The sequence below is a fragment of the Fundulus heteroclitus genome, chromosome 19 (genome assembly GCF_011125445.2).
Source record: "Fundulus heteroclitus isolate FHET01 chromosome 19, MU-UCD_Fhet_4.1, whole genome shotgun sequence".
Classification (NCBI taxonomy): domain Eukaryota; kingdom Metazoa; phylum Chordata; class Actinopteri; order Cyprinodontiformes; family Fundulidae; genus Fundulus; species Fundulus heteroclitus.
Genome location: NC_046379.1, coordinates 33,790,059 through 33,817,939, shown reverse-complemented (window position 1 = coordinate 33,817,939; position 27,881 = coordinate 33,790,059). Strand labels below are relative to the sequence as shown.

General features: G+C 41.7%; 1 protein-coding gene and 1 long non-coding RNA gene across 3 annotated transcripts in view; one reads left to right on the top strand and one right to left on the bottom strand.

Moving 5' to 3' along the window:
* The window catches only part of nubpl (nucleotide binding protein-like), a 38,013-nt gene extending 10,178 nt beyond the window's left edge, over nt 1-27,835 (top strand). The window contains exons 2-13 of one of the 2 annotated variants that reach the window (XM_036150857.1): nt 12,507-12,651; nt 15,737-15,771; nt 16,005-16,095; nt 16,180-16,219; nt 16,435-16,525; nt 16,636-16,729; nt 16,816-16,901; nt 16,976-17,096; nt 17,412-17,494; nt 19,049-19,103; nt 22,856-22,996; nt 27,712-27,835. In XM_036150857.1, coding sequence (XP_036006750.1) covers nt 12,507-12,651; nt 15,737-15,771; nt 16,005-16,095; nt 16,180-16,219; nt 16,435-16,525; nt 16,636-16,729; nt 16,816-16,901; nt 16,976-17,096; nt 17,412-17,494; nt 19,049-19,103; nt 22,856-22,995 — 981 coding nt within the window. In that variant the 3' untranslated portion in view covers nt 22,996; nt 27,712-27,835. Of the gene's footprint in view, nt 1-12,506; nt 12,652-15,736; nt 15,772-16,004; nt 16,096-16,179; nt 16,220-16,434; nt 16,553-16,635; nt 16,730-16,815; nt 16,902-16,975; nt 17,097-17,411; nt 17,495-19,048; nt 19,104-22,855; nt 22,997-27,711 lie in introns of both variants that reach the window. The other variant, XM_021314494.2, reaches the window with a different exon arrangement.
* On the bottom strand, nt 22,777-23,346 carry LOC118566979. Its single transcript, XR_004933415.1, has 2 exons — nt 23,256-23,346; nt 22,777-23,158 (listed from the first exon to the last, which is right to left on the bottom strand). It is a non-coding gene; the product is annotated as an uncharacterized LOC118566979 (long non-coding RNA).
* Nucleotides 27,836-27,881: the final 46 nt, after the last annotated feature.

The following is a 27,881-nucleotide window of genomic DNA, read 5'->3' as shown; positions in this document are numbered from 1 at the left end:
TATACTCTTTTAGGAATTGATGCCCTACTTTATACAAAAGTTTCACATCACATCCATTAAAATAGCAGATATACAAGCTCACAAAAATTAAAATAAAGGAATGGCTTTTGATACACAAGGATTCCACCCCAAAGCAAATACTTTCTGATCTACTAAGGATTATGCATTAAACACAGATCAATCAATTTTCATTACTCCAAAAAAGCAAAGAACAAAACATTCTTACTTTGGCAACTGTGGCTTTATTTATGAGAATTTGCTTTTACATACTGTAAACATGAACAACTTGCATTTGGGGGGTGGGCCTACCCCTAGTGCAGTCTTGCAGCAACTTAAACAATCAGTGGGATACAAAAAATGGCAAACAAAAATATGCTTTGTTATCCACAGTGCAAAAAAAGCATGTACTAATGTTATGCAATTATGCACTGTTTAAAGTTATTTAATGTTTAATAAATAACTCTCTGTCTCTTAAGTATGTCTGGTGATGATCAGCCCTTAAGCTGATATCAAGACAATGGTTGAAAGGGATGGATTTGAGCACTAGCGATCCTTTAACAGCAAACTCTGCACGCACATAGAATAAAGGAGTGACAACTTCTTTTCAAGTTCAATAATTTAACAACAGAAATAAAATGAACATCCAGAGAACATCACTATATAATGCTGTTTTTCTGAATTAACACTACATTTCGATTACCAAATCCTCTCTACTAGGCTAGTGAAACTTAACTAAACCACTAAGCAAAATGAAGATAAAAGGGAACTAAGCTAAGGAACTATTTACATGCAAAGACAACATAAAAGTGGTGATCATCATCAGAATAATTCAGTGAATCCTGGTCGACTGCAGATCTGATTTAAATAACATGGAATGGAGTTAAATTAGCTTAACTATATTAAAACAAGAGATAACCTTTGTTATAACCATAAAAATACACTTGACAATGAAATGGAACCGAATGCTATCTCTGTTAGCTCTTTCATTGTTTAAAAACGTGGACGCATCACAACATTTCCAAATGAACCATTTAACCTCTCCCTTTGGGTCTCTCTGTCCAACCTGTTGATGCCTCATGTGAGTTCAGTCTACTTTGGTCATCTAAGGAAGGCAGTGAGAAGGGAACCTTTGTTCCTTCAGCAGTGGGCTAGTGGCGTAGCAGCAGCAACATGTGTTTAGGATCGGCCTGTTCGGAGGCCTGGGCTCTGCAGTCACGAAAATGGATTGCTTTGTCGGCTTTCCAGCTCCGTCCTGGGTTTTCTTCCCTGTAAAGGCTGACAAAAGTAAACAAAGCTGTTTTGGCAATCTGTACTAAACCAGCTGTTTAGCCGCTGGTTTGCGCAGAATCTGTACTAAACCAGCTGTTTTGCCGCTGGTTTGTGCAGAAGTCAGAGTGCAACTTAGCTTCGTTCCAGCAGTTCCTCCGATGCCAGGAAGGTCCTTCATCGAAGCAGGCAGATGAGTTTTGCAGCACTTCCAGTGCAGCTGGGGCTTTTGGGCCTTAAGTCCCATGGCTGCTGGTCAAAGCATACCCTGGATCTGGTGTGGCTGGTCCAGCAACATTCCTTCAGATGTCCCAGGCAGAGGAGACCATGTGGCCTCATGGTTCAGCCAGCCTCTCCTTTCCCTTTTGTCTCAGGCAGGAAGAAGGCTTAAACTGGGTGGGAGCCCTCTCCTTGACGGCTCCAGTCAGAAGTAGAAGACTGAGCTTTGTCCTGTGGGAGGAAACTTTTATAGCAACAAGGAACCCCTGCTGAGAGGGGAGGTTCTTTGTCCCTGTGAGGGTCCCAACTGAGGTTGCTCCCAATCCAATCTGATTTTATTTTATCATCATGGCTCAATGGCACTACACACTAATTGCCAGAAATGCTGCTGTAAGTTATTTCTTGGTCCATATGTCCAGCCCAATTGTTATTTTGCATGCTGTGACAAGCCTCTCTTTGCACTTTTGTTTTTCCTCATCATAAATCTTGTCAATTATGTTGTTTATTTTTGGGTATGGTCAACCTCTTATCCAAGGTCTCCATCATGAGGATGAAATCTTCATTCTCAACTGTGCAAGCAGGTAGACCAGTCCGCCCAATCCAAAGAGCAATTGCGTGTTATTTGGCATGTTGTTCCTGTGATTCTGCCTTATATTTAGAAGCTGCGGCGAAGGGTGCTGGAATAGATGACTGTGCCCTGTCGTTCTTGGGACCAGGTTTATCTTCAAGATTCCTCGTCTCTGGTATCTGGATGATAAAAAAGCAAAGAGGGGATACAATTACTCTATCTCTTTACACAAAGTACACCTCCTGTAAAGGTCTACAGGTGAATACCAAACAATCAAATGTGTATGTGTGTGTGTGTGTGTATATATATATATATATATATATATATATATATATATATATATATATATATATATATATATGTGTGTATATCTTCACGCAAAGAAACGCCGGAGGAGAGGGAAACGTGCCGGTGCGCTCGTGCGTCTTCGCCAGCGTGAACGCACAGCTGATTTGCGCCTGGAGGTATGAGAAAAATTTTTAGGCTATGAAATTTATTACACGCCAAATGTCGAGTAATATTGCATATATATGATATGTTAACAGAACTTGTAACTTGCCTCCAAAAGAATATCAGCGTGGTGAGCCTTCAGGTGCCGCTTGAGATTGGTGATATTTTTTCCACCGCGTTTGTGGCCACATTTACCGCCGCCGTCTACCTTTACAAGGCCTAAAGTTCTGTGTCAGTGTCAACTCAGGAACTAACTTTTAATTTACTGACCAGGAAAACAGCCAATCTGAAGAAAGTTGGGTTACTTGCAGTCAGAAGGGCACTCTGCTTTGTTCTGGTCCTTGTGATTTCTAGCTGCTGTACAGAACTTCTGCTTGTATGAGTTTTTACTTCAGTCAGTGTTCAGCTGTCACCAGCGCTCATGTTTATCAGCGTGTATCTTATGCTTGACTTTTGAGTCAAGACGCAGCGCTACTGGTTGCTGTATCTCACTGTTAGTTTCCAGCCCAGACCAGCATAAACCTGCCCAACCTAAAAGTAAAAACAAGCCCAAACCTCAAACTCTCTAGTGTTAAAAGCACAGAACTATTAAACACATAAGAACATGCCATTAGCACACATAGGGGCTCCACACAAAACACAATGACACAACCAAATAACACACAGGATCACTTTAAAGGCATACTATGCAACATTTTTTCAGTTAATTAATGTGTTCCATACCGTTTTGGATGATTAAATGAGTCATTTCAGGTCGAACAAAGGTTTTCTCGGCCGCCTCGGTGGTCTGTGGGGGAAATACCGTACTTGCAATTGCAGAAGCCCTCGGCCTGCACCCACAGGCTCAGAAGTCTCGTGCAAGACCGCGAGAGTCGGTCTTGCTTTACGGCGAGAACTCCATGTGTTTTTGCCCTGCCATTCACTATATGCACGCGCGAAAGCAACAAAGAACCGCGTGTTAACCTCAAATAAACATGCAAGCATATCCAGTTTTATTATTATTATTATTATTATTATTTATTTATCTTTTTTTTTTATGTTGGCGAGACGTTACCGCGGCGGCCGCGGCGAGGCTGCCGCCGCGGCCGCCTCGCCAAGATAGCGCTGTGGGAAACCCTGATGTTCATACTTTCCCTGTGTTAGTCATTGTTTGTACTGCCGTTTTTTCGACTTTTCGTTGCGTTCGCCTGTCTGCTAAGCTCAAAACAACCGCGCCTGGCTTGACGGAGAACAGCTGAGCATCTTTATGACAATGCACTTTTACTTTCGCCCTCTGGGGGGAGCCTCGCTGGAAAATCAACCCCGGTTGCATAGTATACCTTTAACAATCATGATAAATCAACCTGAAAAAGAATTATCAATAGCTTCCCAACATGAGTAGTAAATCTACCTTAATATAAGCTTAATTTCTCTTACAGAGCTCAATCAAATATTTCTCTTTCACACAGCCATGAAATATTTTTAAGTTGATCAGTAGAACTCAACACCTCTTGGGGCGTTTACATTGACAGGGCAGTCAAAAGTAGCCGGTCAACGGCGGCAAATCGCCGTCTATAGCAGCTCTTTCTGCCGCCTACATTTCCCCGATTATATAATGGAGCGATATTTGTGCCTTCTGGTTGAGCGCGGAGCTGACCCTCGACTGGAAGCTGCTTTTTTTTTTTTTTTTTTTTTTTACCTCGGAGTGACCATCGTCCTTTTACTACTATTTTTGATGTGTCAATCATACAATTTAACCAATCAAATCAACGACTGAAGGCAACATGCTAGCCAATCACACGTGGAGAGGGGCGGGGCACCGAGTCATAGCCTTCAGTTACCGCCGCAGTTCGGCTGTGGTCACCGTTGGTGTCGGTAGAGCTGGATGGAAATTTGGTCTGATTACCAAACAATTACAAGAAGTGACAACGAAGCACAGAGTTGGAAGGAGTGCTATTAATTTCTGTTTGAAATGTCAGCACTGAAGTCTAAACTGGAGTAAACATTCACGCTAGGAGGGTGAGCTAGGACAGCTAGCAGGGATAGCTAGGAGCAGAACCAGGCAGTAAAACTGCCAAACTGAAGAGACTTGAGTTACTTGCAGGTAGAAGGGAACTCTTGCTTTGTTCTGCTCCTTGTTCTCATAGCTGCTGTAATTACAGAACCTGTTCTAGTCAGAATTGTTACTTCAGTCAGTGTTCAGCCTGACACCAGCGTTCATGTTTATTAGCGTGTAGCTTATGCTGGACTTTTGAGTTAAGACACAGCGCTACAGGTTACCCTATGTCACTGTTAGTTTCCAGCAGTGTTGTAGTACTCGAGTCCGAGACTGGAACTAGAGTCCGAGTCATTAGCTAAATTTAGAGACTCGTGACTTGACTTGGACTTGAGCACTGATGACTCGAACTTGGACTCTGACTCCCACATTTAGATCATTCTGACTCGGAAATTGAGAAAAAGACTTGACTTTTTTTTATATCATTAGGCTATAAATTTAATATGGCATTAGAATATTATTTGGTGTATGATTTTAATATCTAAATGGCGTACCGCGCGCGTGACGTCACCATCTAATGAGCAACGCCCCTTGCCGCTAAGGTTGGGCAAACAGTGTGAGAGCGCACGTAGCAACCAGCCATTACACATGCAACAGATACAACGATATGACCAACTTTTCAGCTGTTAAACTATCACAAGAGGATGTCCAGGCGCCCATTTTACTGGTAGAACTGTAGAACAACATACCAACGTTCAGCTCAAACGATGGATTGAGTGTCGAGGTCTTAGAAAGCCTGGAAAAACGGGCCGAGTTGATAGAAAGGTAAGTCAATGTTTTTCTCCTGCTCGGCGTTCATAGTGTCATCGGGCATTTTTTTTTTCTGTTTGTAGTCACCGTCCAGGAATCGGTATAAATTGTCCGGCCCGCCGAACAATTTAGTCCGGTCCGGTGGCCATGCATTATCATTATCCAACGGCTGTATCTCCTCGCTACATCGACCGGTCTGCACCAGATTTGTTGTGAGTCATGGGGGAGGGCTGCCGAACGCGTTTGTGTAAATCGCCCGGTGGACGGGCGAGGAAAATGCGTGACAGCAACAGTGGTGGGGGGCGGCCGGCGGTGCGCAAACCCCGCCGGCCGGCCGGAGCCGCGGTGGTGGCCAATAGGCCGGAGCGCGCTTGGCTGCAAGGGCTGATCGACGCCGCTTGCGGCTTTAACATTCTTCATATGCGGCCTATCAGCGTACCTCGAGTCGCTGTTGCACGTTCCATAACAACAATGTTTCAAAACCATGGTTAGGGGAGACGTCTTAGACTTGGAAAAAGCAGTCGTTTTACCGAGTAAAACCAAGGGTAACGTACAGCGAAAGAGTGGAGGAAAACTCATATTTGCCCTACATGTACCACGTGATATGACGTCACGTTCTAAAAATAGCTCGCTCGCGGAACGCCATTATTAGTGCAATGGAATGTTACTGCTTCATGTCATACATCACGTCACGGCATGTTCCTACAACGAACTTGGATCAATAGTGACTCGACTCGGACTTGACTCGGATGAGTAGTGGACTCGACTCGGACTCGACTCAGATTTTTTTTTAATGACTTGGACTTGACTCGGACTTGAACACTGGAGACTCGAACCTGGACTCGGACTCGAGGCATAGTGACTTGACTACAACACTGGTTTCCAGTAACCCAAACCAGCATAAAACCTGCCCAACTTAAAAGAAAAAACAAGCCCAAATCTCAAACTCTCTCATGTTAAAAAGCACAGAACTATTAAACACAAGAACATGCCATTAGCACACAACTGCGCTGAAGCAAAGAAAAAAAACTGCGCATATGGGCTCCAAACAAAATGTACAATCAGACAACCAAATAACACACAAGATCTCTTTAACAATCAGGAAGAATCACCCAGAAAAAATAAATTATAAATAGCTTCCCAACATGAGTTGTAAATCTTCCTTAATATAAACTTAATTTCTCTAAGAATAGCTCAATTAAACATTTCTCTTACACGCAGTCATGAAATATTATTAAGTTGATAAGTAGAACTCAACCCCTCTTGGGCGTTTACATTGACCAAACACTTGATTAACCATTATTCTTTTCTTGTTTTGTTATAATTAATATAGTTATAATCAATATTATTCATTATAACTATTATTCATTGATGATGTCAGATCGACAGATTCAATTTATTTAAAAAATAAATGACTATTTTGATATATTTTGTTAGTAATTCTTTCTAATAGCGCAACAAATGTTATAAAATGCTTCCTAATTTTTTTACAATCCGCCCACAAGCTATATATATATATATATATATATATATATATATATATATATACATACAGGGTGCGATTTGCTGGGGGGGATGGGGGGATTTCCCCCCCTCTGGTTGTGACGTCCCCCCCTCTGGTCATTCGTGTTTTATCCCTGGGGGGGATACATTCCTCCCCCTTCTGATCTGAATGAGTAATATCATCAGGGGTTAAAGTTCTCTGTCGCTGTGAGGGACTTTCGTCATTTGGAAAATGAGCGCAAAATGTTCAGTGTAGACTATTTATTCAAGATTTTAAACAGAAGCTGCGCTTAACCAATGAAATCTGGCAGAGCTAGGACATTAGCCAATCAGAAGGAGAGTAGGGCGGGTCTTTGCAAAGCGGAAATCTACCAGTCTGAGGTTTATCGGTGTTCAATCATTTTAACTTTTAAAAGAAAATCTCAAACTGACCACAGATGCATGAATGAAAGTAGCGGTAGTCAAAGGTTTTCTTTGGATTTATGTAAACCAGCAGGTCAGAAAGTTCAGTGCATAAAACAGCTGACAACAACTTCCCTCGGTAAGTGTGTCTGTTGCTGTTATGTTTTATTTAAAACTGAAAGAGTAACGCTGTAGCTCAGCTAATTTAGCATCACACGCTTTTTTTTAAGAAGAAGAAGGAGGGTCGGAATGTGAAACGATGTCCCGGTTTGACTGGGTCTGATTCGGAAAAAGTAAAAAAAAAATCATAAATATTCCACCTGCGCTTTTCTGTAACAAAGAAGGTCGTGGAGGGGCTGTTGACCATCTCCAGCAGTCTATGAGCGAGAGGTGGGGACACAGAGTATATAGGATTGATTTATATTGAATGTTACAGTAGAGTTAATGTACAGGTGTGAAGAAGATGATGTAATGATGCAAGCTGCTGTCTTTTGAATTGGCTGCAGTTTATGGAGGGTTTTGAAATTGTAAAGTGGAAAGGTGAGTGGACTGTGGACCAGTTTGGCAAAAGTGCGAAGGAAGAACTTGCTTGATGCTGCAAATATGAAAGTTAACCTGGTGATGTTATGGATGTGGAAAGTGAAGGAGATTATGCAGAGGGCTGTCCATGATGTTGCAAAGGCTCTGAAGCTGGAAGGTGGAGAGATACAGGAATTGTCAATGGAACTGTCAGATTTGGTTAAAGTGGACTTGTTACAATAAGCAAATGAGGTTACTAAGGTGGCATGACGTCCACGGCCCAGGAATATATGGGCTGACTAGAAAATGTTTTCAGTCAAATTGATTGTTTTTGCTTTAACCCCTGAATATGATGAATTTTTCAAAATTTATATTAATACCGGTACATGTCGTGTCCTTCACATTTGTAAATTAATTTTGTTGTTTGTTTTTAAAGAGTATCATTACATTTTCTGCTCAAAGCGGTTAAAGTAAATTAATATCCACTCCTGAGTCCCGACAGTAGATTGTGCAAGTTTAAAAACAAAAGTCTAACCTACTGGATCTAGCTAGCTACCTAAAAGAGCACCTGCTAGCTAACCATTATTAATAAAACTTTGATTCATTAATACAACTTTTGAAATTACCCCCCCCCCCCTCTGTTTTTTTTGCAAATCGCACACTGTATATATATATATATATATATATATATATATATATATATATATATATATATATATATATATATATATATACATACCGCTACCCCAGTCGCTGTAGCGATCGGTCACTAAATTCGGCTAATCCTAAAGTTAAAAAAAACGTCTTAAATCAACATTAATATTCCATATTAATGTGATAATAACACTTATAGCACTCGTATTAAAGTAAAAATCCTTGGTGTTATTTTCGACCAAGACATGTCATTTAAATCCCATATTAAACAGGTTTCCATGGTTTCCTTTTTTCACCTCCGGAATATTGCCAAAATTAGAAATATTTTGATACCCCATATGTTCCTAACAGAGCAGTTCACTCTGAGACTGCAGGTAAACTGGTGGTTCTTAGAGTCTCTAAAAGTAGTAGAAAGGTAGATCTTTCAATTATCAGGCTCCTCTCGTGTGGAACTAACTCCCAGTTTTCGTCTGTGAGGCAGACACGCTGTTCAATTTTAAGACGAGGCTTAAACTTTTCCTTTTTGACAAAGCTTATACTTAGAGTGGCTTAGGTTGCCCTGGGCAATCTCTGTAGTTATGCTGCTATAGGCAGCATAACTACAGAGTTTCGTAATAATATACATTTCGTAATAATATACGTACATGTACAATGTATGCAAACCCTCTGGCATGAGTCTGTGAAAAGTATTAATATGGGTAACCTGATCTATGACTATGGATCGGAGCGAATCGGAGTGGTCGAAGGCAAATGATCTACTCCGACAATCTCCACCAAGTCTCGAAGGCAGACGGAGATAGACAGGCTAGTGAAGGAGAGGAGGCTTGTAACTCTGAGAAGAGCAGATAATCTCTTGAAGAAGCGCAGAAGGAAATAACAAGCAAGATCGCGCTTCTACAAAGACCCCTTCAAATTTGTGAAGAGTCTCTTCACAAAGGAGAAGAGTGGAAGTCTCTCTGTGTCAAAGGCTGTCTTACAAGAACACCTGAAAAGAACTTGCACAGATGAACGACACTAGGAAAAGGTTACACTCCCACCTGACATGCCACCCCTTAACACACCAGCGCACGAGCTGGATATCAGTCCACCCAGGTGGAGTGAAGTAGAAAAAACTGTGCGCAGAGCAAGGGCTGCGTCAGCGTCAGGGGCCGACGACAACCGTTGACTACATGCACGCGCGAAAGCAACAACGAAAAAATGCGTGTTAACGTCAAATAAACATGCAAGCATATCGATTTTTTTTTTTTGGAATGTTGGCGAGGCGGTAGCGTGAGTTTGGCGAGGCGGCCACCTCGCCAAGATAGCGCTGCGGGAAACCCTGGTGGTAGCCGGACAGCGAATAAGACCTGGACTGAGGCTGCCCCCAGTCAGGGCTTACATGGAAGACCTCACCACACTTACTGTGACCAAGGCTTGCACAGTACGGCTACTGGGAAAACTCCAAGAGAACATCAAGCGGGCTCGCATGAAGATCAAGCTAAGCAAGTCCAGAAGCATCTCCATCGTCAAGGGGAGGCTGTCAGACCACTGCTTCCACATTGGTGATGAACCCATTCCAACGGTCACCAAGAAGCCTGTGAAGAGCCTGGGGCGATGGTATGATGCCTCCCTCAAAGACAAAGAGCAAGTAGAGCAGCTCAGGAAGGACATAGCCAGTGCCCTAGAGAATATCGACAGAAACTTGCTTCCTGGCAAGCTCAAGCTCTGGTGTATGCAGTATGGACTCCTGCCACGTCTCCTCTGGCCACTCTCAAAGGTGGAAAAACTGGAGAGGCTGGTCAACGCCTATGCCAGGAAGTGGCTTGGCCTTCCCAGGTGCCTCAGTAGCATTGGGCATTATGGCAGGGGAATGCTGGAACTTCCCATCACTAGCCTGGCAGAGGAGTACAAAAGTGCCAAGGTTAGACTGGAAATGACACTCCAAGATTCCAGGGACCCACTTGTGTCCCTAGCAGCACCCATCTTGGCCACTGGGAGGAAGTGGACAGAGCAGGCAAAGGCAGCACTCCGACACCGGGACATCGTGGGACATGTGGGACAGGAGTGGTCTTGGCCTTGGCACTCGCAGACCACCTTGGAGCAAGGCCAATCCAGCTCAGAAGCACAAGCTGGTGGTCCAAGAGGTACTGCAGGAAGAGGAAGCCGTGGCACAGACGAAGCAAGGGCAGTGGATGGCATGGGAAGGAGTTGAGGAAAGAAAGCTCTCCTGGAAAGATCTATGGTAGATGGAGGCATTCAGGGCAAGCTTTACCATCAGAGCTGCTTATGATGTTTTACCGTCAACTGCAAATCTAAGCCAATGGTATGGTGACGACCCCACATGCTCCTTGTGCCCAAGCCCAGCAACACTAAAGCACATCTTAGTGGGATGCAAGACCAGGCTTACCCAAGGTCGCTACACCTGGCGACACAACCAGGTGCTCAGAAGTCTTTCAGCAGTGCTGGAATGCCAGCGGAAAATGCTTGCAGACCTGGACAAAAAGCTGTGCTTTCCACCGGAAATTGCATCCACCAGCCTGCATCCAGACCTTGTTCTGGGGTCTTCCTCACTCAAGCTGGTGTACATCATTGAGCTCACGGTGCCCTGGGAGGGTGCCATAGAGGGAGCATTTGAGCGGAAGAAGCTGAGATACACCAATCTTGCAACAAAAGCCCAACAACAAGGATGGAACATGAAGGTACGCCCGGTGGAAGTAGGCTGCAGGGGATTCATAGCCAACTCAACATCTAGGCTACTCAGGGAGATGGGGGTGCGAGGGAAGGCCCACAGGCAGGCAACCAGGACCTCTCCAAGGCCGCTGAAAAGGGGAGCCAGTGGCTGTGGACCAAGAGGAATGACCTGGCCTGGGGCTCAAGTGTGTGATGGGAGTGAACCTGGGACACTGGGATTCACTGCTGAACCCCCTGGAGGTGTTGTGGGCCTATCAGCGAAACACCCAAGAAGGAGGGCGCCCACTTGAGAACCCAAGGGATGCCATCACCCTCTTGATGGCCACAGTGTCTCGTCGGTGCCTTAGGTATCTATTGGGATAACAACATATTGTGCTACTCAACAGATACGTACATGTACAAAGTATATAATCCCTGTGGCATGAGTCTGTGAAAAGGATTAATAAGACAAAAATCAAAAGGTTGCTGGTGTCTATGTCCCGATATAAAATAATTGCAGCCGTCCAGTGGTTTCATGGCTTTCATGCTCTCTCGTGTGTACTGGCCTGGCGTGTTTATAAGGTAGCTGTATATGTTCCCGTACGGAACACTTGGCCAGCATTTCACAGACTCGCACCATCCCTTCAGGCTTTTGCTGTGTGGATCTGGCAATCTGATACCATCAACCATCAACTTACTCTTAAAACGATCTTGTGATATGTTATCTAAATAAGTAAAATACGTCAAGAACTCGTCGTTTCCTTTGTTTGCATCCGCCATTGTGTTCCGGATCAAAACAATAACAATGAACTGGTCTATAACATTGAAAGGATTCCTTGATCCATTGTGTGCTTCTGTGCTTCTTTCTGTCTCTGCTCTGTTATCTGTGACCCCCAGTCGGTCGAGGCAGATGACACAGGCAGATTCACATTGACCCTGGTTCTGCTGGAGGTTTTCCTTCCTGGTTCCTTCCACTGTCACTTCATACAAGCTCAGTATTCATACTGACGGATTTTTCTGCAATCCCTCTTAGGGATTGCTGCAAAGCCATCGACAATGCAGATGACCGTCCACAGTAGCTCCATGCCCTTTCATGATGAGTGAATGCTGCTTGTCAAGACTTGATGCAATCTGCTGGCTTTTCTTAGATAGGAAACCTTTTGACCAGCCTTGTATGATTTGATTATATTTGACTTTGTAAAGTGCCTTGAGATGACATGTGTTGTCTGTTTAAGATTGAATTGAATCTTAAACAGTTGTCATTATGTGGTCACAGAAAAATGCTACCTTAATTTTGCTAGCAATTGTTACTCAATCCAACTCAGTCCGGAACCTATAACAAATTTGATATTTAATGTTTTGTGCATAAATGAGTCATACATGTAATAGCAGTCTTACAAATTTAAAGACATTTTTTTTTAAAACACAAAAGTCCTTAAACTTTATATGTTATAGACATTATAATGTTTTTTCTTTGTTATTGTGTCAAAGGGGTTTGTGGATAAAAAAGGATTGCTGGACAGGCAGAAGCAGCAAATGGCCAGGGGTCTTCCTAAACAGAAGCCCATCACTGGCGTCAAACAGGTGATTGTTGTTGCTTCAGGGAAAGGAGGCGTGGGCAAGTCTACAACAGCAGGTAAAACTCAAATTTGCTTCAGAAACATTGAAGACATTTAGATCAAGTGTGTGTTTTGAAATCAAAGTTATGCTGTTGGATGTTTGAAAGGGATTTTGTGAACGAACAAGTTTTTATTTTTTCTGGGTGGGGGTGTATAGCACACTATAACTCAGAGGCAACTGCTGTAGAAACCGATATTAAAAAGTGTGTTTTAGGTTCAACAAATTGAACAGTTCATTTAGCCCTAAGATTCATATTTTAAACTACGTTCCCACATTAATGAAAAGGTTTACACTTTAAGCAATGTTTTTCTTTTTGTTATTGTTAAAGGAGCAATAACAGAATTTTTTATTTATTTTTTTAGATAGAGCTAAAAAATTGTTTTGCGAAGAACTAAAGGTATCTTTTTAGATGGGCTATGGTATGACATCACACTCCAACTCTCCGTGTTGTTCCCCAGTCTGTGATTACATAGCTGGGCCGGCCGTGTGTGCATGTACAGTTAGTCCCAGACATTTTTGGACAGTGACACAAGATTTGTTATTTTAGCTTTTTATGAAAACATATTCTGGATACAATTATATAATCAATACGGGCTTAAAGTGCAGACTCTCAGCTGTAATTTGAGAGTATTCACACCCAACTTGAAGCAAGGGTTTAGGAATTACAGCTCTTTAATACGTAGCTGCTTCTTTTTCAAGGGACCAAAAGTAACTGGACAATTGACTCAGAAGACTGCAAAAAAATAACAAGGCTGCATGGACTCTTCCCTCATTAATCTGTCATCAACTAAGCAGTTAAAAGGTCTGGAGTTGACTCCAGGTGTGGCGTTTGCATTTGGAAGCTGTATCTGTGAACACACAATATGCAGCCAAAGAAGCTCTCAATGGAGATGAAACAGACCATACTGAGCCTGAAAAAAAATTCAATGATAGGAGTGGCCAAATCAACAGTTTGGCGAATTCTGAGAAAAAAAAGAGTGCACTGATGAGCTTGGGAACTCAAAAAAGCCTGAATGTCCATGAAAGACAACAGTGGTGGATGATCGCTTAATCCTTTCCATGGTGAAGAAAACCACCTTCACAACATCCACTCAGGTGAAGAACACTCTCTGTGAAGTAGGTGTATCAGTATGTAAGTCTACCATAAAGAAAATATTTCATGAGAGTAAATACAAAGGATTCACCACAAGGTGCAAGCCATTAATCAGCCTTGAAAGCAAAGGCCAGAATTGACTTGAGAAAAAACACCTGAAGAAGCTTGCCCAGTTCTGGAACAGCATTGTTCCATTGTCTGCATACTTCAGGCTGCCATTGCTTGCAAATAATTCTCAACAAAATATTGAAAAGTAACATTTTACTTTGGGTTATGTTTATTTGTCCAATTACTTTTGAGCTCTTGAAATGAGGAGCATTTGTCTAAAAATAGCTACAATTCCTACATGTTTAATCATATTTTTTTCATTTTTGTTCAACCCCTTGTATTAAACCTTAAAGTCTGCACTTCAATTACATTGTAATTGTTTCATTTCAAATCCAATGTGGTGGCATGCAGAGCCCCAATCATAAAGATTGTATCACTGTCCAAATATTTCTGGGCCTAACTGTACATGCATGTGAAGAGCTGCCACTCAGGGTGTAGCCCCTCCCTGCCAATGAAACGCCACCACCAGAGCAGTGTTGTATGGCCGCAAGATGGCGGAGAGCATGCCCAGCCAATGGAAAGGTTCTCTTGCTAACAGCATTATAAAGTTATGAGTTTCTTACCTCTTCACTAGACATGTTCCTCCGAAAGGTGATGCTGGCCATGGTTGAGAAGGGGAGGGGAAAAGGGGCGCTGGGTTGCAGGTGGTGTGGAGGTCGAGAGAGGTATATCTTGATACACATGTTTTGGTCTACAGACAGTGGTCAAGCCCCACGTAGTGGTGAAAAGTCATTTATTTGTCCTTTAATGTTTTACCTTTTAAATTAAAATGAAAGGTAGGGTTTTATTCAAAGAACTTTCTTTTCCTGCTCTCAAGAACCGAGCTATCATCACCCAGACTCAGATGCTTTGTGAAAGAAATCAAAGCTGGATGCGGTGCTTGAATCCCGGCTGTGGTTTGAACTTTCTATTATGGTGTAATAGAAAGACCTCGGGGAAGTTTCTAGCTCAATTTACGGTAGCAAGTCCAACAAATTTGGCTGCTTGGGACTTGCCATGAAGACAGACCAGCAGAGACTGACACAAATTTCACAGTCAGCCTGACACAAAAACAATCTCCTTATTATTGAACCGGCGCCCTGATGGCTGTCCTTGGAGGCTGGCTTATCTCAAATTCTCCTGGATGTTATGCTAACAAGACACTCTACCCCCACACGGACCCGCTCATGACACCTGTGAACTCGAACAGTGCCCTTTTTTAATTGCTGATAATATACCATCTAAGACTTTGGCTGGACGGGCATGCAGCTGGAGAGTCATGGGCCCATACTGACACGCACAAACACACACACGAACATGATTATAAATACACTCCCCTGTGCGTCACTGCATTTGTTGTGCCAGTTTGTTTTTTCGTCCTGGGACAGAAACCTAGCGTATGCACTGTTCATTTGGGGTACTGGACTTGGATGGCCCACACCAGTAAACCTACCCACCTGAAATGTGTCTGCTTGTGATTTTGTCTATATGTTTGCTTTTTTTGTGCTGAGGGTTTTTTCTTTCACTTTTTTCCACTCAACCATCCTAATGTATTCCTTTCTCCGCTGTGCAAGAAGGTGACGCCTGGTAAGGGTGACACTTGGTAAAGCTGCCGCCGCAGTCTACACGTCTGTCTTTCTCTTGATGGGCTGTACTGATACGAAATGTCTCTCACGGCGACAAATAAAGAAATTACTTTTCTTTTACTATAATAAAAGAATTATAGTAAAAATTCCATCCATCAATCCATTTTCTAAGCCGCTTAATCCCTCATGGGGTCACGGGGGTTGCTGGTGCCTATCTCCAGCTTTCACTGGGCAAGAGGCAGGGTACACCCTGGACAGGTTGCCAGTCTGTCATAGTAAAAATTATTTTAAAGCAAACAAGCAAACCCATTTAAGGTATGTTTGTGTCCTTGCAGTGAACTTGGCTCTAGGATTGATGGCCATTGATCGGGTAAGATATTGCTCAACTCTTTTCTTTTTAATCATTTAAAAATTAACCATGTTACAGACCAAGATGTAACACCATTATTAATATGTTTTTTTACTTTTCTAGAATAACATATTAAGATGGGCTGTTTTTTATTAAATCTATTCTTGGCTCCAAATCACACTACATCATCAGTGCCTAAGGTCACCTGAAATGTGTTTTCTGTTTGAAGCTAATTGATTCTTATTCGCTTGTAGTCAAAGTCAGTTGGTCTGTTGGATAGTGACGTCTATGGCCCATCCATTCCCAAACTGATGAACCTAAAAGGAAATCCCGAGCTCAGTGAGGGTGTGTTGTTTAGTTAAGCTCTATGATTTTATTGATTGTTAATTGATATACACTGACTTCAGCTTTTTTTTTACCTTCTTTTAGATAATCGGATGATTCCTCTTATAAACTATGGCGTGCCATGGTGAGTTGATTCATATAAATGCTTTATCAATTCTGACGACCCAAACGCTTTACACTACAGTCATTCATTCACACACTCATTCACACCCTGACAGCGGTGAGCTATGTTTGTAGTCACAGCTTTTCTGGGGCAGACTGACAGAGGCAAATATAAATTGACTGGGTGTTTTTACACCAGTTTCTGGGTTTCATAGCTTGAGTTTTCCGTTCTATCAGCATGTCAATGGGCTTCCTGGTGGAGGATGCATCTCCGATAGTGTGGAGGGGACTGATGGTAATGTCTGCTATAGAGCGGTTGGTCAGACAGGTAAACGTTATACACTTCAAACCTAAGGTTAGACAGAAGTGTTTCATTTAATTTTAATATTTTTTTATTTATTAAAATTGAATGCAAATATTGTCAATTTCTCTTTGTAGGTAGACTGGGGCTCTTTGGACTACCTAGTGGTGGACATGCCTCCTGGGACAGGGGATGTCCAGCTATCAATCACTCAGAACATTCCAATAGCAGGTGAGTCTATCTGGTACACATCCCTCTAAAATTGCTTTATGTATTTACAGTTTTAAGTTGGCAGTGTTTTTATGTGTATTGTGCAGGTGCAGTCATTGTTTCAACACCTCAAGATGTTGCTCTGCTGGATGCTCGCAGAGGAGCCGAGATGTTTAAAAAAGTTAACGTGCCGGTAATCTGTTAGTCCTGTCTAACCACTGTATCATGGAAGATGTTGGGGAAAAAAAGGTTTCTTTTTACCCACAGGTTCTGGGTCTGGTTCAGAACATGAGCGTTTTCCAGTGTCCCAACTGTCACCATCAGACCCACATCTTTGGCTCTAATGGGGCACGGCAACTCGCAGAGACGATTGGAGTCAGGTTTTTGGGTAAAAGAGCCAAGAGCAGTATCATTTAAAATATTCTTGCCAGGTCATAATAGTGTTGCTAATTATTTATTTATTTATTTTTATTTATTTTGTTTCCCTCTGTAACTTTTTTTTTTTAGATGTCATATAAAACTTGTGGATTTTTACATTCAATGTTAAAATGTGGGATTTGTATTCTAAAGTAATCCTCCGGTTTTCTCAAGGTCTTATAGATGGTGGTGGGGGGGGGGGGGGGGGTGCCTTGTTAGATAATATCTTGAAAGCATTCTGGTTAATCATATTTTGCTGTCATGTCGGTCCTTTTCTGCCTTTCAGGTGACATCCCTCTTCACCTAAACATCAGAGAGATGTCAGACAAAGGACAACCGATAGTCGTTTCTTCTCCTGACAGCTCAGAGGTTTCTGTGTCAATCTACATTATTCTGTTTAGTTCTGTTCTTTTACTTGATTGTTACAATTGCTTTGTGTAGAGCCTCACTGTGAAGTTGCTAGTGTATAAAGTGATTGCACTGCTGTGCTGCTCTCGGTAGAGACAAAAAACTAGTCAACAGTCCAGTGTTGCCAACTTAGCAACTCTGACACTATATCTGCAGACTTTTCAGACCCCTCTAGCTTTTTTTCAAAAAAGCGACTAAAAGCAAATCTAGTAACTTTTCTCTGTGTTTCTGTCGATTTAGCAGCTTCAAGTGAAAGTAGCAATCTGTCTGCCGTTGTCTCACAACAATTGCTAGAGCTGTGTGAGGGTCTTCCTATTCTCTCACTGTTGTCTTTTCACATTGCAAATGTATAACACAAAGCTACAACGTATACAAATTCATACAATATTTCGTTATCGTATGCTGAAACAGTAGCGTAGTAGAAGACATGCCTTGCCCACGACTACGGAAAAAGGAAGAAAATAGTATTAGTATCAAAGACATTGGACAGTAATTCATATTATATCAGGATTAAATTCCTAATAAAAATTAGGCCCAGTTCCACTGGCTAGTACTGGCCGCGCACCACACGGCTCCGCTCAATTTCAAATGTTTCGGAAGCAGACTCGGGAGCTGACTCAAGAAGAGTTTTGAGTTAACACACCCCTTTTCAGTGACTGGCCGCGGGGCGAGGAGAAATGAGAACGTTTTCTCTGAAGAAGTCCAGTAAAACTGAAGAGTGGTACATTAATATCAAGTATCACTATGAACAGAGTGGGTCAGATTGAAATATAATTTTATTATTTTCAAACCATGAACCACACCTGAAGGGTAAACAAAAGAAAAGGGGCACTTGAGCTTTCTATACCCAGACGCGCTTGTATGAGATCCGTGGATTTATCGAGACTTCCTTTCATTTCACACTGAAAGCTGTATGGTTAAGTCTCTGAAATGTCCATCCATCTACCTCTTACGTTACAAGGCAGCAGCTATCTGCTTTTCCCTGCTGCCTATGCGTCTTTCTGTATGAAGACTCAGTGCAACATAGAGGAGCAGCGGGGTGCTGTCGCAGAGGTGCCCCGCTGAAAGAAGCTCGAGCTCGGTCAAGCTTCACCCTTCTTCCCTTGACAGACCAACTCACAGCTTGGTAGTATCAAACCAATGAAAAGAACATGTATAACATTAACGTGTTCCCCTCACTCCTCCCATAGGCAAAAGATCTAATATAACTGTATTAAAGATCTAATATAAAGATCTAATATAACTGTATATCTAGATCAATTGATCTAGATATACGAGCTTGGGGCCAGAAGATTTGTGCCCCACAACTGTCTACTGAGAGTGTGTTGGACATGCGCACTGCGATTTCAGAGGTTCAGTATTTAGACACCAATATCAAGGTGCCTCAAGAGGATTTAGCTTACTGAGCTTGTCGGTTTTCTGGCAGACTTAGATGTATATACACAAATGTTTATATTAGGGCTGAACGATCTTGGAAAATAATCTAATTGCGATTTTTTTTTTTTTATCTTAAAGGTATACCATGCAACCGGGGTTGATTTTCCAGCGAGGCTCCCCCCAGAGGGCGAAAGTAAAAGTGCACTGACATAAAGATGCTCAGTTGTTCTGGTTTCTCCGTCAAGCCAGGCGTGGTTGTTTTGAGCTTAGCAGACAGGCGAACGCAACGAAAAGTCGGAAAAACGGCAGTACAAACAATGACTAACACAGTTAAAGTATGAACATCAGGGTTTCCCGCAACGCTATCTTGGCGAGGCGGCCGCCTCGCCAAACTCACGCTACCGCTTCGCCAACATCCAAAAAAAAAATGAAAAAGAAAGAAAAAATAATAATAACTAGAAAAGGCTGTTCCTGCGAAACAGCAGTGAGAATGCTAATCTGCAGAATGATTGAGCAGAAGATGCAGAAAACATTGAAATCAGATTTGAAGAATTTGAAAAAATTTAAAAATTTGAAGGGATTTGAAGAATTTGAAAAAGTTTGAAGAATTGAAAGAAATGGAATTTGAAGAGTTTGAAAAATTTGAAGAAATTTGAAGAATTTGAAAAATTTGAAGGAATTTGAAAAATTTGAAGAATTTGACAAATTTGAAGAATTTAAAAATTTTGAAGAATTTTGAAGAAATTTGGAGAATTTGAACAAATTTAAAGGAATTTGAAAAATTTGAAAAATTTTAAAAAAAATTAAGAATTTGAAGATTAAGAACAACTAAAAAAATTCTGAAGAAATTTAGCAAGGCGCCCACCTCGTGGTACCGTCAAAAATACTAACGGGGAGTAACACTGCGAATTTCAGCTTCCTACGTTCTTCACAGCACCCACAGTGCCCTTCGAAAGGTGCCATGTTAAGTCAATGGACCTCCTAGAAGCCTCTGGCTAAAAGGGCTGTCATGGAGACTCCCTCACAGCTGTAGCCCTCTATTTGTCTGTAAAGGCAGAACAACCCCGGCTAAGCAGAAGTTGGTAGGACCTTTCTAAAGCTACTTCTGGTTAGCAACATGCTAACCGTTAGCCGCTAGCATGGTTGTGTTCAGGATCACCGGGTGATTGTACTCTGTCAGTTTGGTCCAAATCCTGTACTGGGAAGTGCCTCAAATAGGGGTGCCAATACTTAATGTCACCAAACGTGACCAAAGTTCATGGGTCAGATTGGCCTCCTTTAGCAACTCAGCCTCACCACATCTGGGCCAAGAACTCAACATTTGAACAAAATGGTGTGTAGCGCCATTTCCCACATGTGGGGGGTGCGGTATTGGCCAATTGGGTCGTGTCTGGGCATCATGCCAGGTCCTGTTGGAAGCAAAGGCCCAATAGGAAAGCATGTGACATCCAAAATGGGACAGAAAACTGACACATGGCTGAAAGTCACTTGAAAATTTTAAAATGTTAAGAGGAAGTGACTGTGCGAATTTCAGGCTCCTACATTAATCACAGCAACTGCAGTGGATGTTGAAAGTTGCTATTCTATCCGAATGGAGCGTGTCCCTCTGGCCCTCAGAGTTCCGTCGTCATGGAAACTCACTGACACAGCTGCAGCGGCCAGTCTCCCGAAGTGCAGAGACTTTGTCAGACTCTGCCTCATTGAAATAGAATGGAATACTTTGCCTCAAACAACGCTCCATATCTCCTGTTCCGTAAATGGTAGAGACATAATTTTTTCAGCGTTTAGTTCCTAACGGATAGGAGAACAAGAAAAACTATCGGTTTTTGCTAGAAATATTTTAATTTAGGTGTAAAAAATTATGATATAAAGAGGAGTTTTATGAAATTTGAGAAATCCTCTACAAACGGTCCCGAACAAATCGCTGTAGCTGAAAAAGTATAAGAGATATCAAAATAATTATTTCACTCTGAGTATCAGCAGGCTTTTGAGGACTATGGAGTTCATTTTTAGGTTTGTACAAAAATCGGTGTAGGTACAGCGATGATGTAAAAAGTGGATGATGTGGAAGAATGAAGCTCCAAAGCGTTTTAAGGATTTTGCACATTCGCTACTCCCGAACAAATTGTTCCTGCGGCAAAACCGTAACATTTATCGACAAAATTTCTCTTTTGTGAGCGCCAGAAGGGTCGGGACATGAATGTGTGAAAGTCTCATGCCTCTACATGAAACGGTTTAGGAGTAGCGACGATGCGAAAACATGTGATGTTTTGGATTTCCAGGTGTCATTTTTGAAAACCGCTCCATAGGAAATGAATGGGGAAGGTGATTTGCGAAAAATCTATAAATCCCACACCAATGATGGTTACATTTTCCGAATCGAGACAAAAATTCCTACGTTTTGATGTATAATTTATGCGGATAGGGTGAAATTTGAGCGAGTGAGAAGAAGTTGTTTGGAGAAGAAGAATTTGTTGAATTTCTAGAGTGCGCACTCTAAACGAGGCTCCTTGACGACCATAGCAACGCATGTTATTTGCTGAATTTCTTGAAAAACCAAAATTATTTTAAAGACGTACTATACGAAAATGGTGAAAGATATGAAAAAGCTGAAACATACCATAATAGCCAAAAGATATCACTACGTTTTAAAAGTTGAATGGCGTTTATAGCTGAAAGTAGGCTGAAGCAGTAAGATGACAAAAAGCTGAAATATTTGAAGAATTTGAAGGATTTTCCATTCATTTTCAATGAGAGCAAAAAACGCACAAAAAGTTAAATATTTTAAATATTATAAAAGTTATAATTACAAAAAGACATAGCAGTAATGTCGTGAACGAGCTGAACGTTTTGATACGAAAATTGTTTAAATTGGTTGAAGTATGCAGGAGTAGTTAGATGCCGAAAAACGTACGGAATAATAATCAAGACCTGAAGGAACTTAATAAGTGAGAATGCTGTATAGCATTCTCACTGATAATAATAATAAAGCACTCGATATGCTTGCATGTTTATTTCACGTTAACACACGGTTCTTTGTTGTTGCTTTCGCACGTGCATACAGCGAATGGCAGGGCAAAAACACATGGAGTTCTCGCTGTAAAGCAAGACCGACTCTCGCAGTCTTGCACGAGACTTCTGAGCCTGTGGGTGCGGGCCGAGGGCTCTCGCATTTGCAAGTGCTGTATTTCCCCCACAGACCACCAGGGCAGCCGCGAAAACCTTTGTTCGACCTGAAATGACTCATTTAATCATCCAAAAATGTATGGAACACATTATTAACTGAAAAATGTTGCATAGTATGCCTTTATTATTGAGATTACATGCGATTATTTTTTTCCTGTTTAATTTCATATATCTTTTTAAACATATACAATCAAATCTGTTTCATAATAATCAGATTTATTTAAAGCACAGATTACAACAATAAAGCAAACAAATATGTGGCTTTACCTTATTAACATCTTTTTATGTTTCATGAAAGATGATACATAAACATATGGACTGCACTCCTTAAACACTGCCAGATTTTAACAGGACAGTCTATAAATAAATAAATAAAAGATACGAAAATAATATTGACTGATCTCCAGTCATAAGTATCATACATACTAAAGTACAGGAAATATATAGCGAACAAATGTCTTCTTTCTACCAGTTAAAATTTTTATAGGTAAATCAAGCTCTCAAATGAGCACAAAATAAATGAGTGTATGAACTTTTTAAATACTAAGAAAAACTTTTTGAGCAATTATGTAAATTGTATATTCACTCAGTAACAGCAGCACACGACATTGTAAAGTGTAAAAAAAAGTATGGCGCTGTCAGCCACAAAGATTTGTCTCTGTATTTTTTAGAAGCTCAGATTTTTTTTCAGGAAAATCAGCATGTCAACTTTTGTTTGTTTCAAAGAGGAGTGAGTTCAAGTCACTATATTTCCTCCAGCACTGAAAAGACGCTCTGAAGGAGCAGTTGTGGCAGGGACACAAATATGCCTGCGAGCCATATTGCACAGTTGTGGAAAATCCTGTGCACCTTCCACCAGGGCAAGGGGTCTTCCTCTCCATCAACGACAGGAGACATGAGGTAGCTATTTAACTCTGCCTCAACAACATCTTTGGGTTGTATGGGAGAAACAGAAGAGGCCACAGCAGTCGTAAGGAAACTCCCAAGAGACTTCTTCCCCTTTTCAACAGAGGGCTGTGCATTTTTAGGCATCTGAGTGGTTTCAGTACGACATCTCTTCTCCTACCAGATAAAAAAATACAGCAATTAGTATTGAAGTTAAACTATAAATAGAAATATATAGTGTGTTTATGAAATCATAGATGCAATTATTACCAACCTGGTTATATGCACGCCTTGCTGGTTGCATAATTTCAGTCTTGAGTCGGGTCTTAATGGTAGTAACATTATCTGCAGCGATGTACTGGGTTTTGAACCTTGGGTCTAGAAAGGATGCAACATCCAAAAGCTCCTGGATGCAGAGGTCATTGTACAGGGGTTGGACAAGGAAACTGAAACACCTGGTTTTAGACCACAATAATTTATTAGTATGGTGTAGGGCCTCCTTTTGCGGCCAATACAGCATCAATTCGTCTTGGGAATGAGATATACAAGTCCTGCACAGTGGTCAGAGGGATTTTAAGGCATTCTTCTTAAAGGATAGTGGCCAGGTCATGACGTGATGCTGGTCAGGATGTTTCCTGACTCGCTCCTCCAAAACACCCCAAAGTGGCTTAATGATATTTAGATCTGGTGACTGTGCAGGCCATGGGAGATGTTCAACTTCACTTTCATGTTCATCAAACCAATCTTTCACCAGTCTTGCTGTGTGTATTGGTGCATTGTCATCCTGATACACGGAACCTCCTTCAGCATACAATGTTTGAACCACTGGATGCACATGGTCCTCCAGAATGGTTCGGTAGTCCTTGGAAGTCCTTGGAAGCCCATCTAGCACACGTATGGGGCCAAGGGAATGCCATAATATGGCAGCCCAAACCATCACTGATCCACCCCCGTGCTTCACTCTGCGCATGCAACAGTCTGGGTGGTACACTTCTTTGGGGCTTCTCCACACCGTAACTCTCCCGGATGTGGGGAAAACAGTAAAGGTGGAATCATCAGAGAACAATACATGTTTCAAATTGTCCACAGCCCAAGATTTGCGCTCCTTGCACCATTGAAACCGACGTTTGGTATTGGCAAGAGTGACCAAAGGTTTGGCTATAGCAGCCCGGCCGTGTATATTGACCCTGTGGAGCTCCCGATGGACAGTTTTGGTGGAAACAGGAGAGTTGAGGTGCACATTTAATTCTGCTGTGATTTGGGGAGCCGTGGTTTTATGTTTTTTGGATACAATCCGGGTTAGCACCCGAACATCCCTTTCAGACAGCTTCCTCTTGCGTCCACAGTTAATCCTGTTGGATGTGGTTCGTCCTTCTTGGTGGTATGCTGACATTACTCTGGATACCGTGGCTCTTGATACATCACAAAGACTTGCTGTCTTGGTCACAGATGCGCCAGCAAGACGTGCACCAACAATTTGTCCTCTTTTGAACTCTGGTATGTGACCCATAATGTTGTGTGCATTGCAATATTTTGAGCAAAACTGTGCTCTTACCCTGCTAATTGGACCTTCACACTCTGCTCTTATTGGTTCAATGTGCAATTAATGAAGAATAACCACCAGGCTGGTCCAATTTAGCCATGAAACCTCCCACACTAAAATGAGAGCTGTTTCAGTTTAATTGTCCAACCCCTGTACATTTCACTGAGGTAAGCCAGGGCCTTGGTTTTAATTGACCTTGTCAGGTCAGCGTCCTCTTGGTCTTCAGCCAGGACTGATGTGGACAGATGGTGGAGAACTGCTTTGAGGTAGGAGATGCTGACATACTCCTCTCCAGAGAAAGCATCATTAAATTCCTGGAGAGGATGCAGTGCCTTGTGAATGGACTCCAAAACCTCAATGTCCTGCCAGGTTGGGATCAGGGAGCCTGCACATCGGTCACCTTAGAATACCTGAGTGATGGGTTTAAGCTGCTCTAGCACCCTGGCAATCATCATTTCTTTGGATTCCCATCTTGTAAGGGCATTCAGTGATGAGGGTGTGCTCAGGAAGTTTCTTCCAGCTGTGGGAGAAGTGCCCCACCAGCTTCTTGCACAGCACTATTGCTCTAGACACTGTCATCTTTGAGTCCATGTCCTGCAATATAAAATTATATAATAGTGTAATTTGTACAATTTCAATTCTGTGATAAATAGAGATGCACCAATCCGATACCTGGATCGGGTATTGGCTCCAATACTGACTAGTTAGTTGGATTGCATATTGGCATTCAGATATTGGAGATCTGATCCAGTGCACTTCACATGGAAGTGTTATTTCTTCCTTTTTTTCCTGCAAATGTACACTTAATTTCTTAATAAATAATATTAATTACATTTATATCTCTGTTAATTTGTTACCTTTATTTTTATTTATCAATGTCTATATCAAGTCTGGCAAGTTACACAATTCATTCATTCAACAATAGGACCGAATCAGCTGATATATATCCAGAGCTCAGGTATTGGATCGTAAATGAATGGATCGGTGCATCTCTAGTGATAAAGGTTATCAACTTTGGAATATTAAAGACTTTTACATTCTTTTACTCAACTCCTTACATTACAAACACACACACACACAGATGTTCTCTCTCTGCACATGCACAATCACGCACTCTCATGCTGAGATATAAGTTACGTACCGATGGCAAGATGTAATCGGTGCCCAAAACACTGCAGTCTGGTCCATTCATTTAGTTGTGCTGCCATCACCATATTTGATGTGTTGACCGTCGTTATGCAGATGTGATTTTCTTCCTGTAAATTCCAGCTAGCAAGTCCCTCTCTTAAGCCAGCAGCAATGTTTTCCCCTGTGTAGTCGTCAAGTAAGTAGGAAGCTTGAAGGCAGCGAGCTTTAAGGTTTAAGTCTTCGTCAATATAATGCACTGTTAGACTCTGGTATGGCTCCACCGTACGGCGTGACCACAAATCAGTAGTTGTTGCAAAAAACTCCACTGTTTTCAGATCCACTTCAACTCTGTCTCTGCATTTTTTGTATAGCTCAGGTATGGCGACTTGGCTAAAATATGTGCGTGAGGGCATTAAATACCGCTTATCCATCGTGCTTCTAAAGCCGTAAACCCAGGCTTGGCGACTATACTAATGGGCATCATGTGTTTGCTATAAACTCCATTATTGTCCAAGTTCCTTCAGCATGGCGTTTCGCATTATGTTCATAAGGAGTAACGCTTTCAAACAGTTTGGTCAGTGATCCCTGTCAGCTGGTACTTTGTTTACTTGACATTGAGGCACTGGTAGTTGCCATTCTACCCATTCAACTATCATACACGGCCTCGTGGTGTTTTTTTTAAGTGTTGTGAAAGGTTTGTCGTGTTACCTCATGAGGTAGCAACAATAGCAAGGCTATTTTGTCCAGTCTGAAGCCATTGTTCAGCAGGTTACTTGCAGACGAGATTCGACTTTCCCTCCGTGCTCCTTTGCTAGCAAGTCACCCCCGATCACATGACCCGTTAAATCACAGCCTTTGCGGTTAGAAAATTTTGTTTTACCCTATCACGATATTATTGCAAATGCAATTAATCGTTCAGCCCTAGTCTCAACATCGATTCATTGATGCCAAGCTTACGTGCAGCCACTCTATTTCCTTCTTTGACAGCCAGATCGATTGCCTTTAACTTGAAAGCTGCATTATATGCATTTCTTTGTGTGTTTTCCATGATAAGGGTGTTTGCATGTAGCTTAAAATGACTGATCTGAAGAATTTAGTGTGTGCATGTTTTATTTGATTTAATTTGAAAAGTTTCTTTGGTCAACTGTGATTTGTTAAGTAATTTCATTGGTCTGATGTGACAAGGCTAAATGTTTTGGTGGCATGAAGCTTGTTAGCCCGTAAAATTCCATAAATTAGCTGCATCATTGTTTAATCTGCAGTGTTCAAGGCATGTGAAAAAGTAGTGGCTTATAGTGTGGAAATTACATTAATTGTGGTAATTCATAATTTTACAGCTTTGGTAGGTATTCTTGTGAACACACGGTAAGAGCAATTTGTTGGGTCTCCACCAGTATCGATGAAAGCCATTAGTCGCTGTTGTTTGTCGCTCCCCGTGTGTCGAACCCATGACTGCGTTCTTTCCAAGAGTTAATAAAGCTGTAAAATTGCTTTTGTATAGGCAGACATTGAAGTAACTAATTCCAAGTAGGAATGGAATTCTAAACAGGCCTACCATGCCCATGGGCACAGGGTAAAATGGTTATTTTTATATAGTATTATACTGTATGTTAAGTGTCCCACATAGATACCACCGCCAACTTCACGTCCACCACCCCGCCCACGGAAAAAAGAGCTGACTCAAGATTTTTTTCCATTCACCCCTGCTCTGAGTTAATGGGTATAGATAAAGAGCTCTTTAGAAATATTTTGCTGTAAAATCATTTTTGTTCAAGGATAATAGCAAAACTGTAACTAGACTAACTGTGAAAAATCAGTGGCAGCAAAAAGAAATCTCAGTGCTGCAGGGTTGCTGTGCATATACATCATCCAAAAGGTTGCCTTTTTTGTTTAGTTTTATTTCTACATTTATACAAATTTTTTGTTTTGAATACAGAAAAGGAAATTCACACTACTGAACATGCTGTAGAATATGGAACAAAAGTTTAAATGTCTCATTATTAGGAACTCATTAAGTAATTGTGTTAATGGGTTTCTTCTTTTGTTCCTGTACATCCAGGCTGACGCCTACAAGAAGGTGGCATCTGCGGTGATCCAGAGCCTACAGGACCTTAAGACATGATTGAAATTACTTTCTCTCACTGTCCCAAAAATAAACGCTCTTCAAGCTTAAGTGCATTTAATATGCTTTCATTTGTGTATTTTATCCATAGATGATCAAGATTTTAC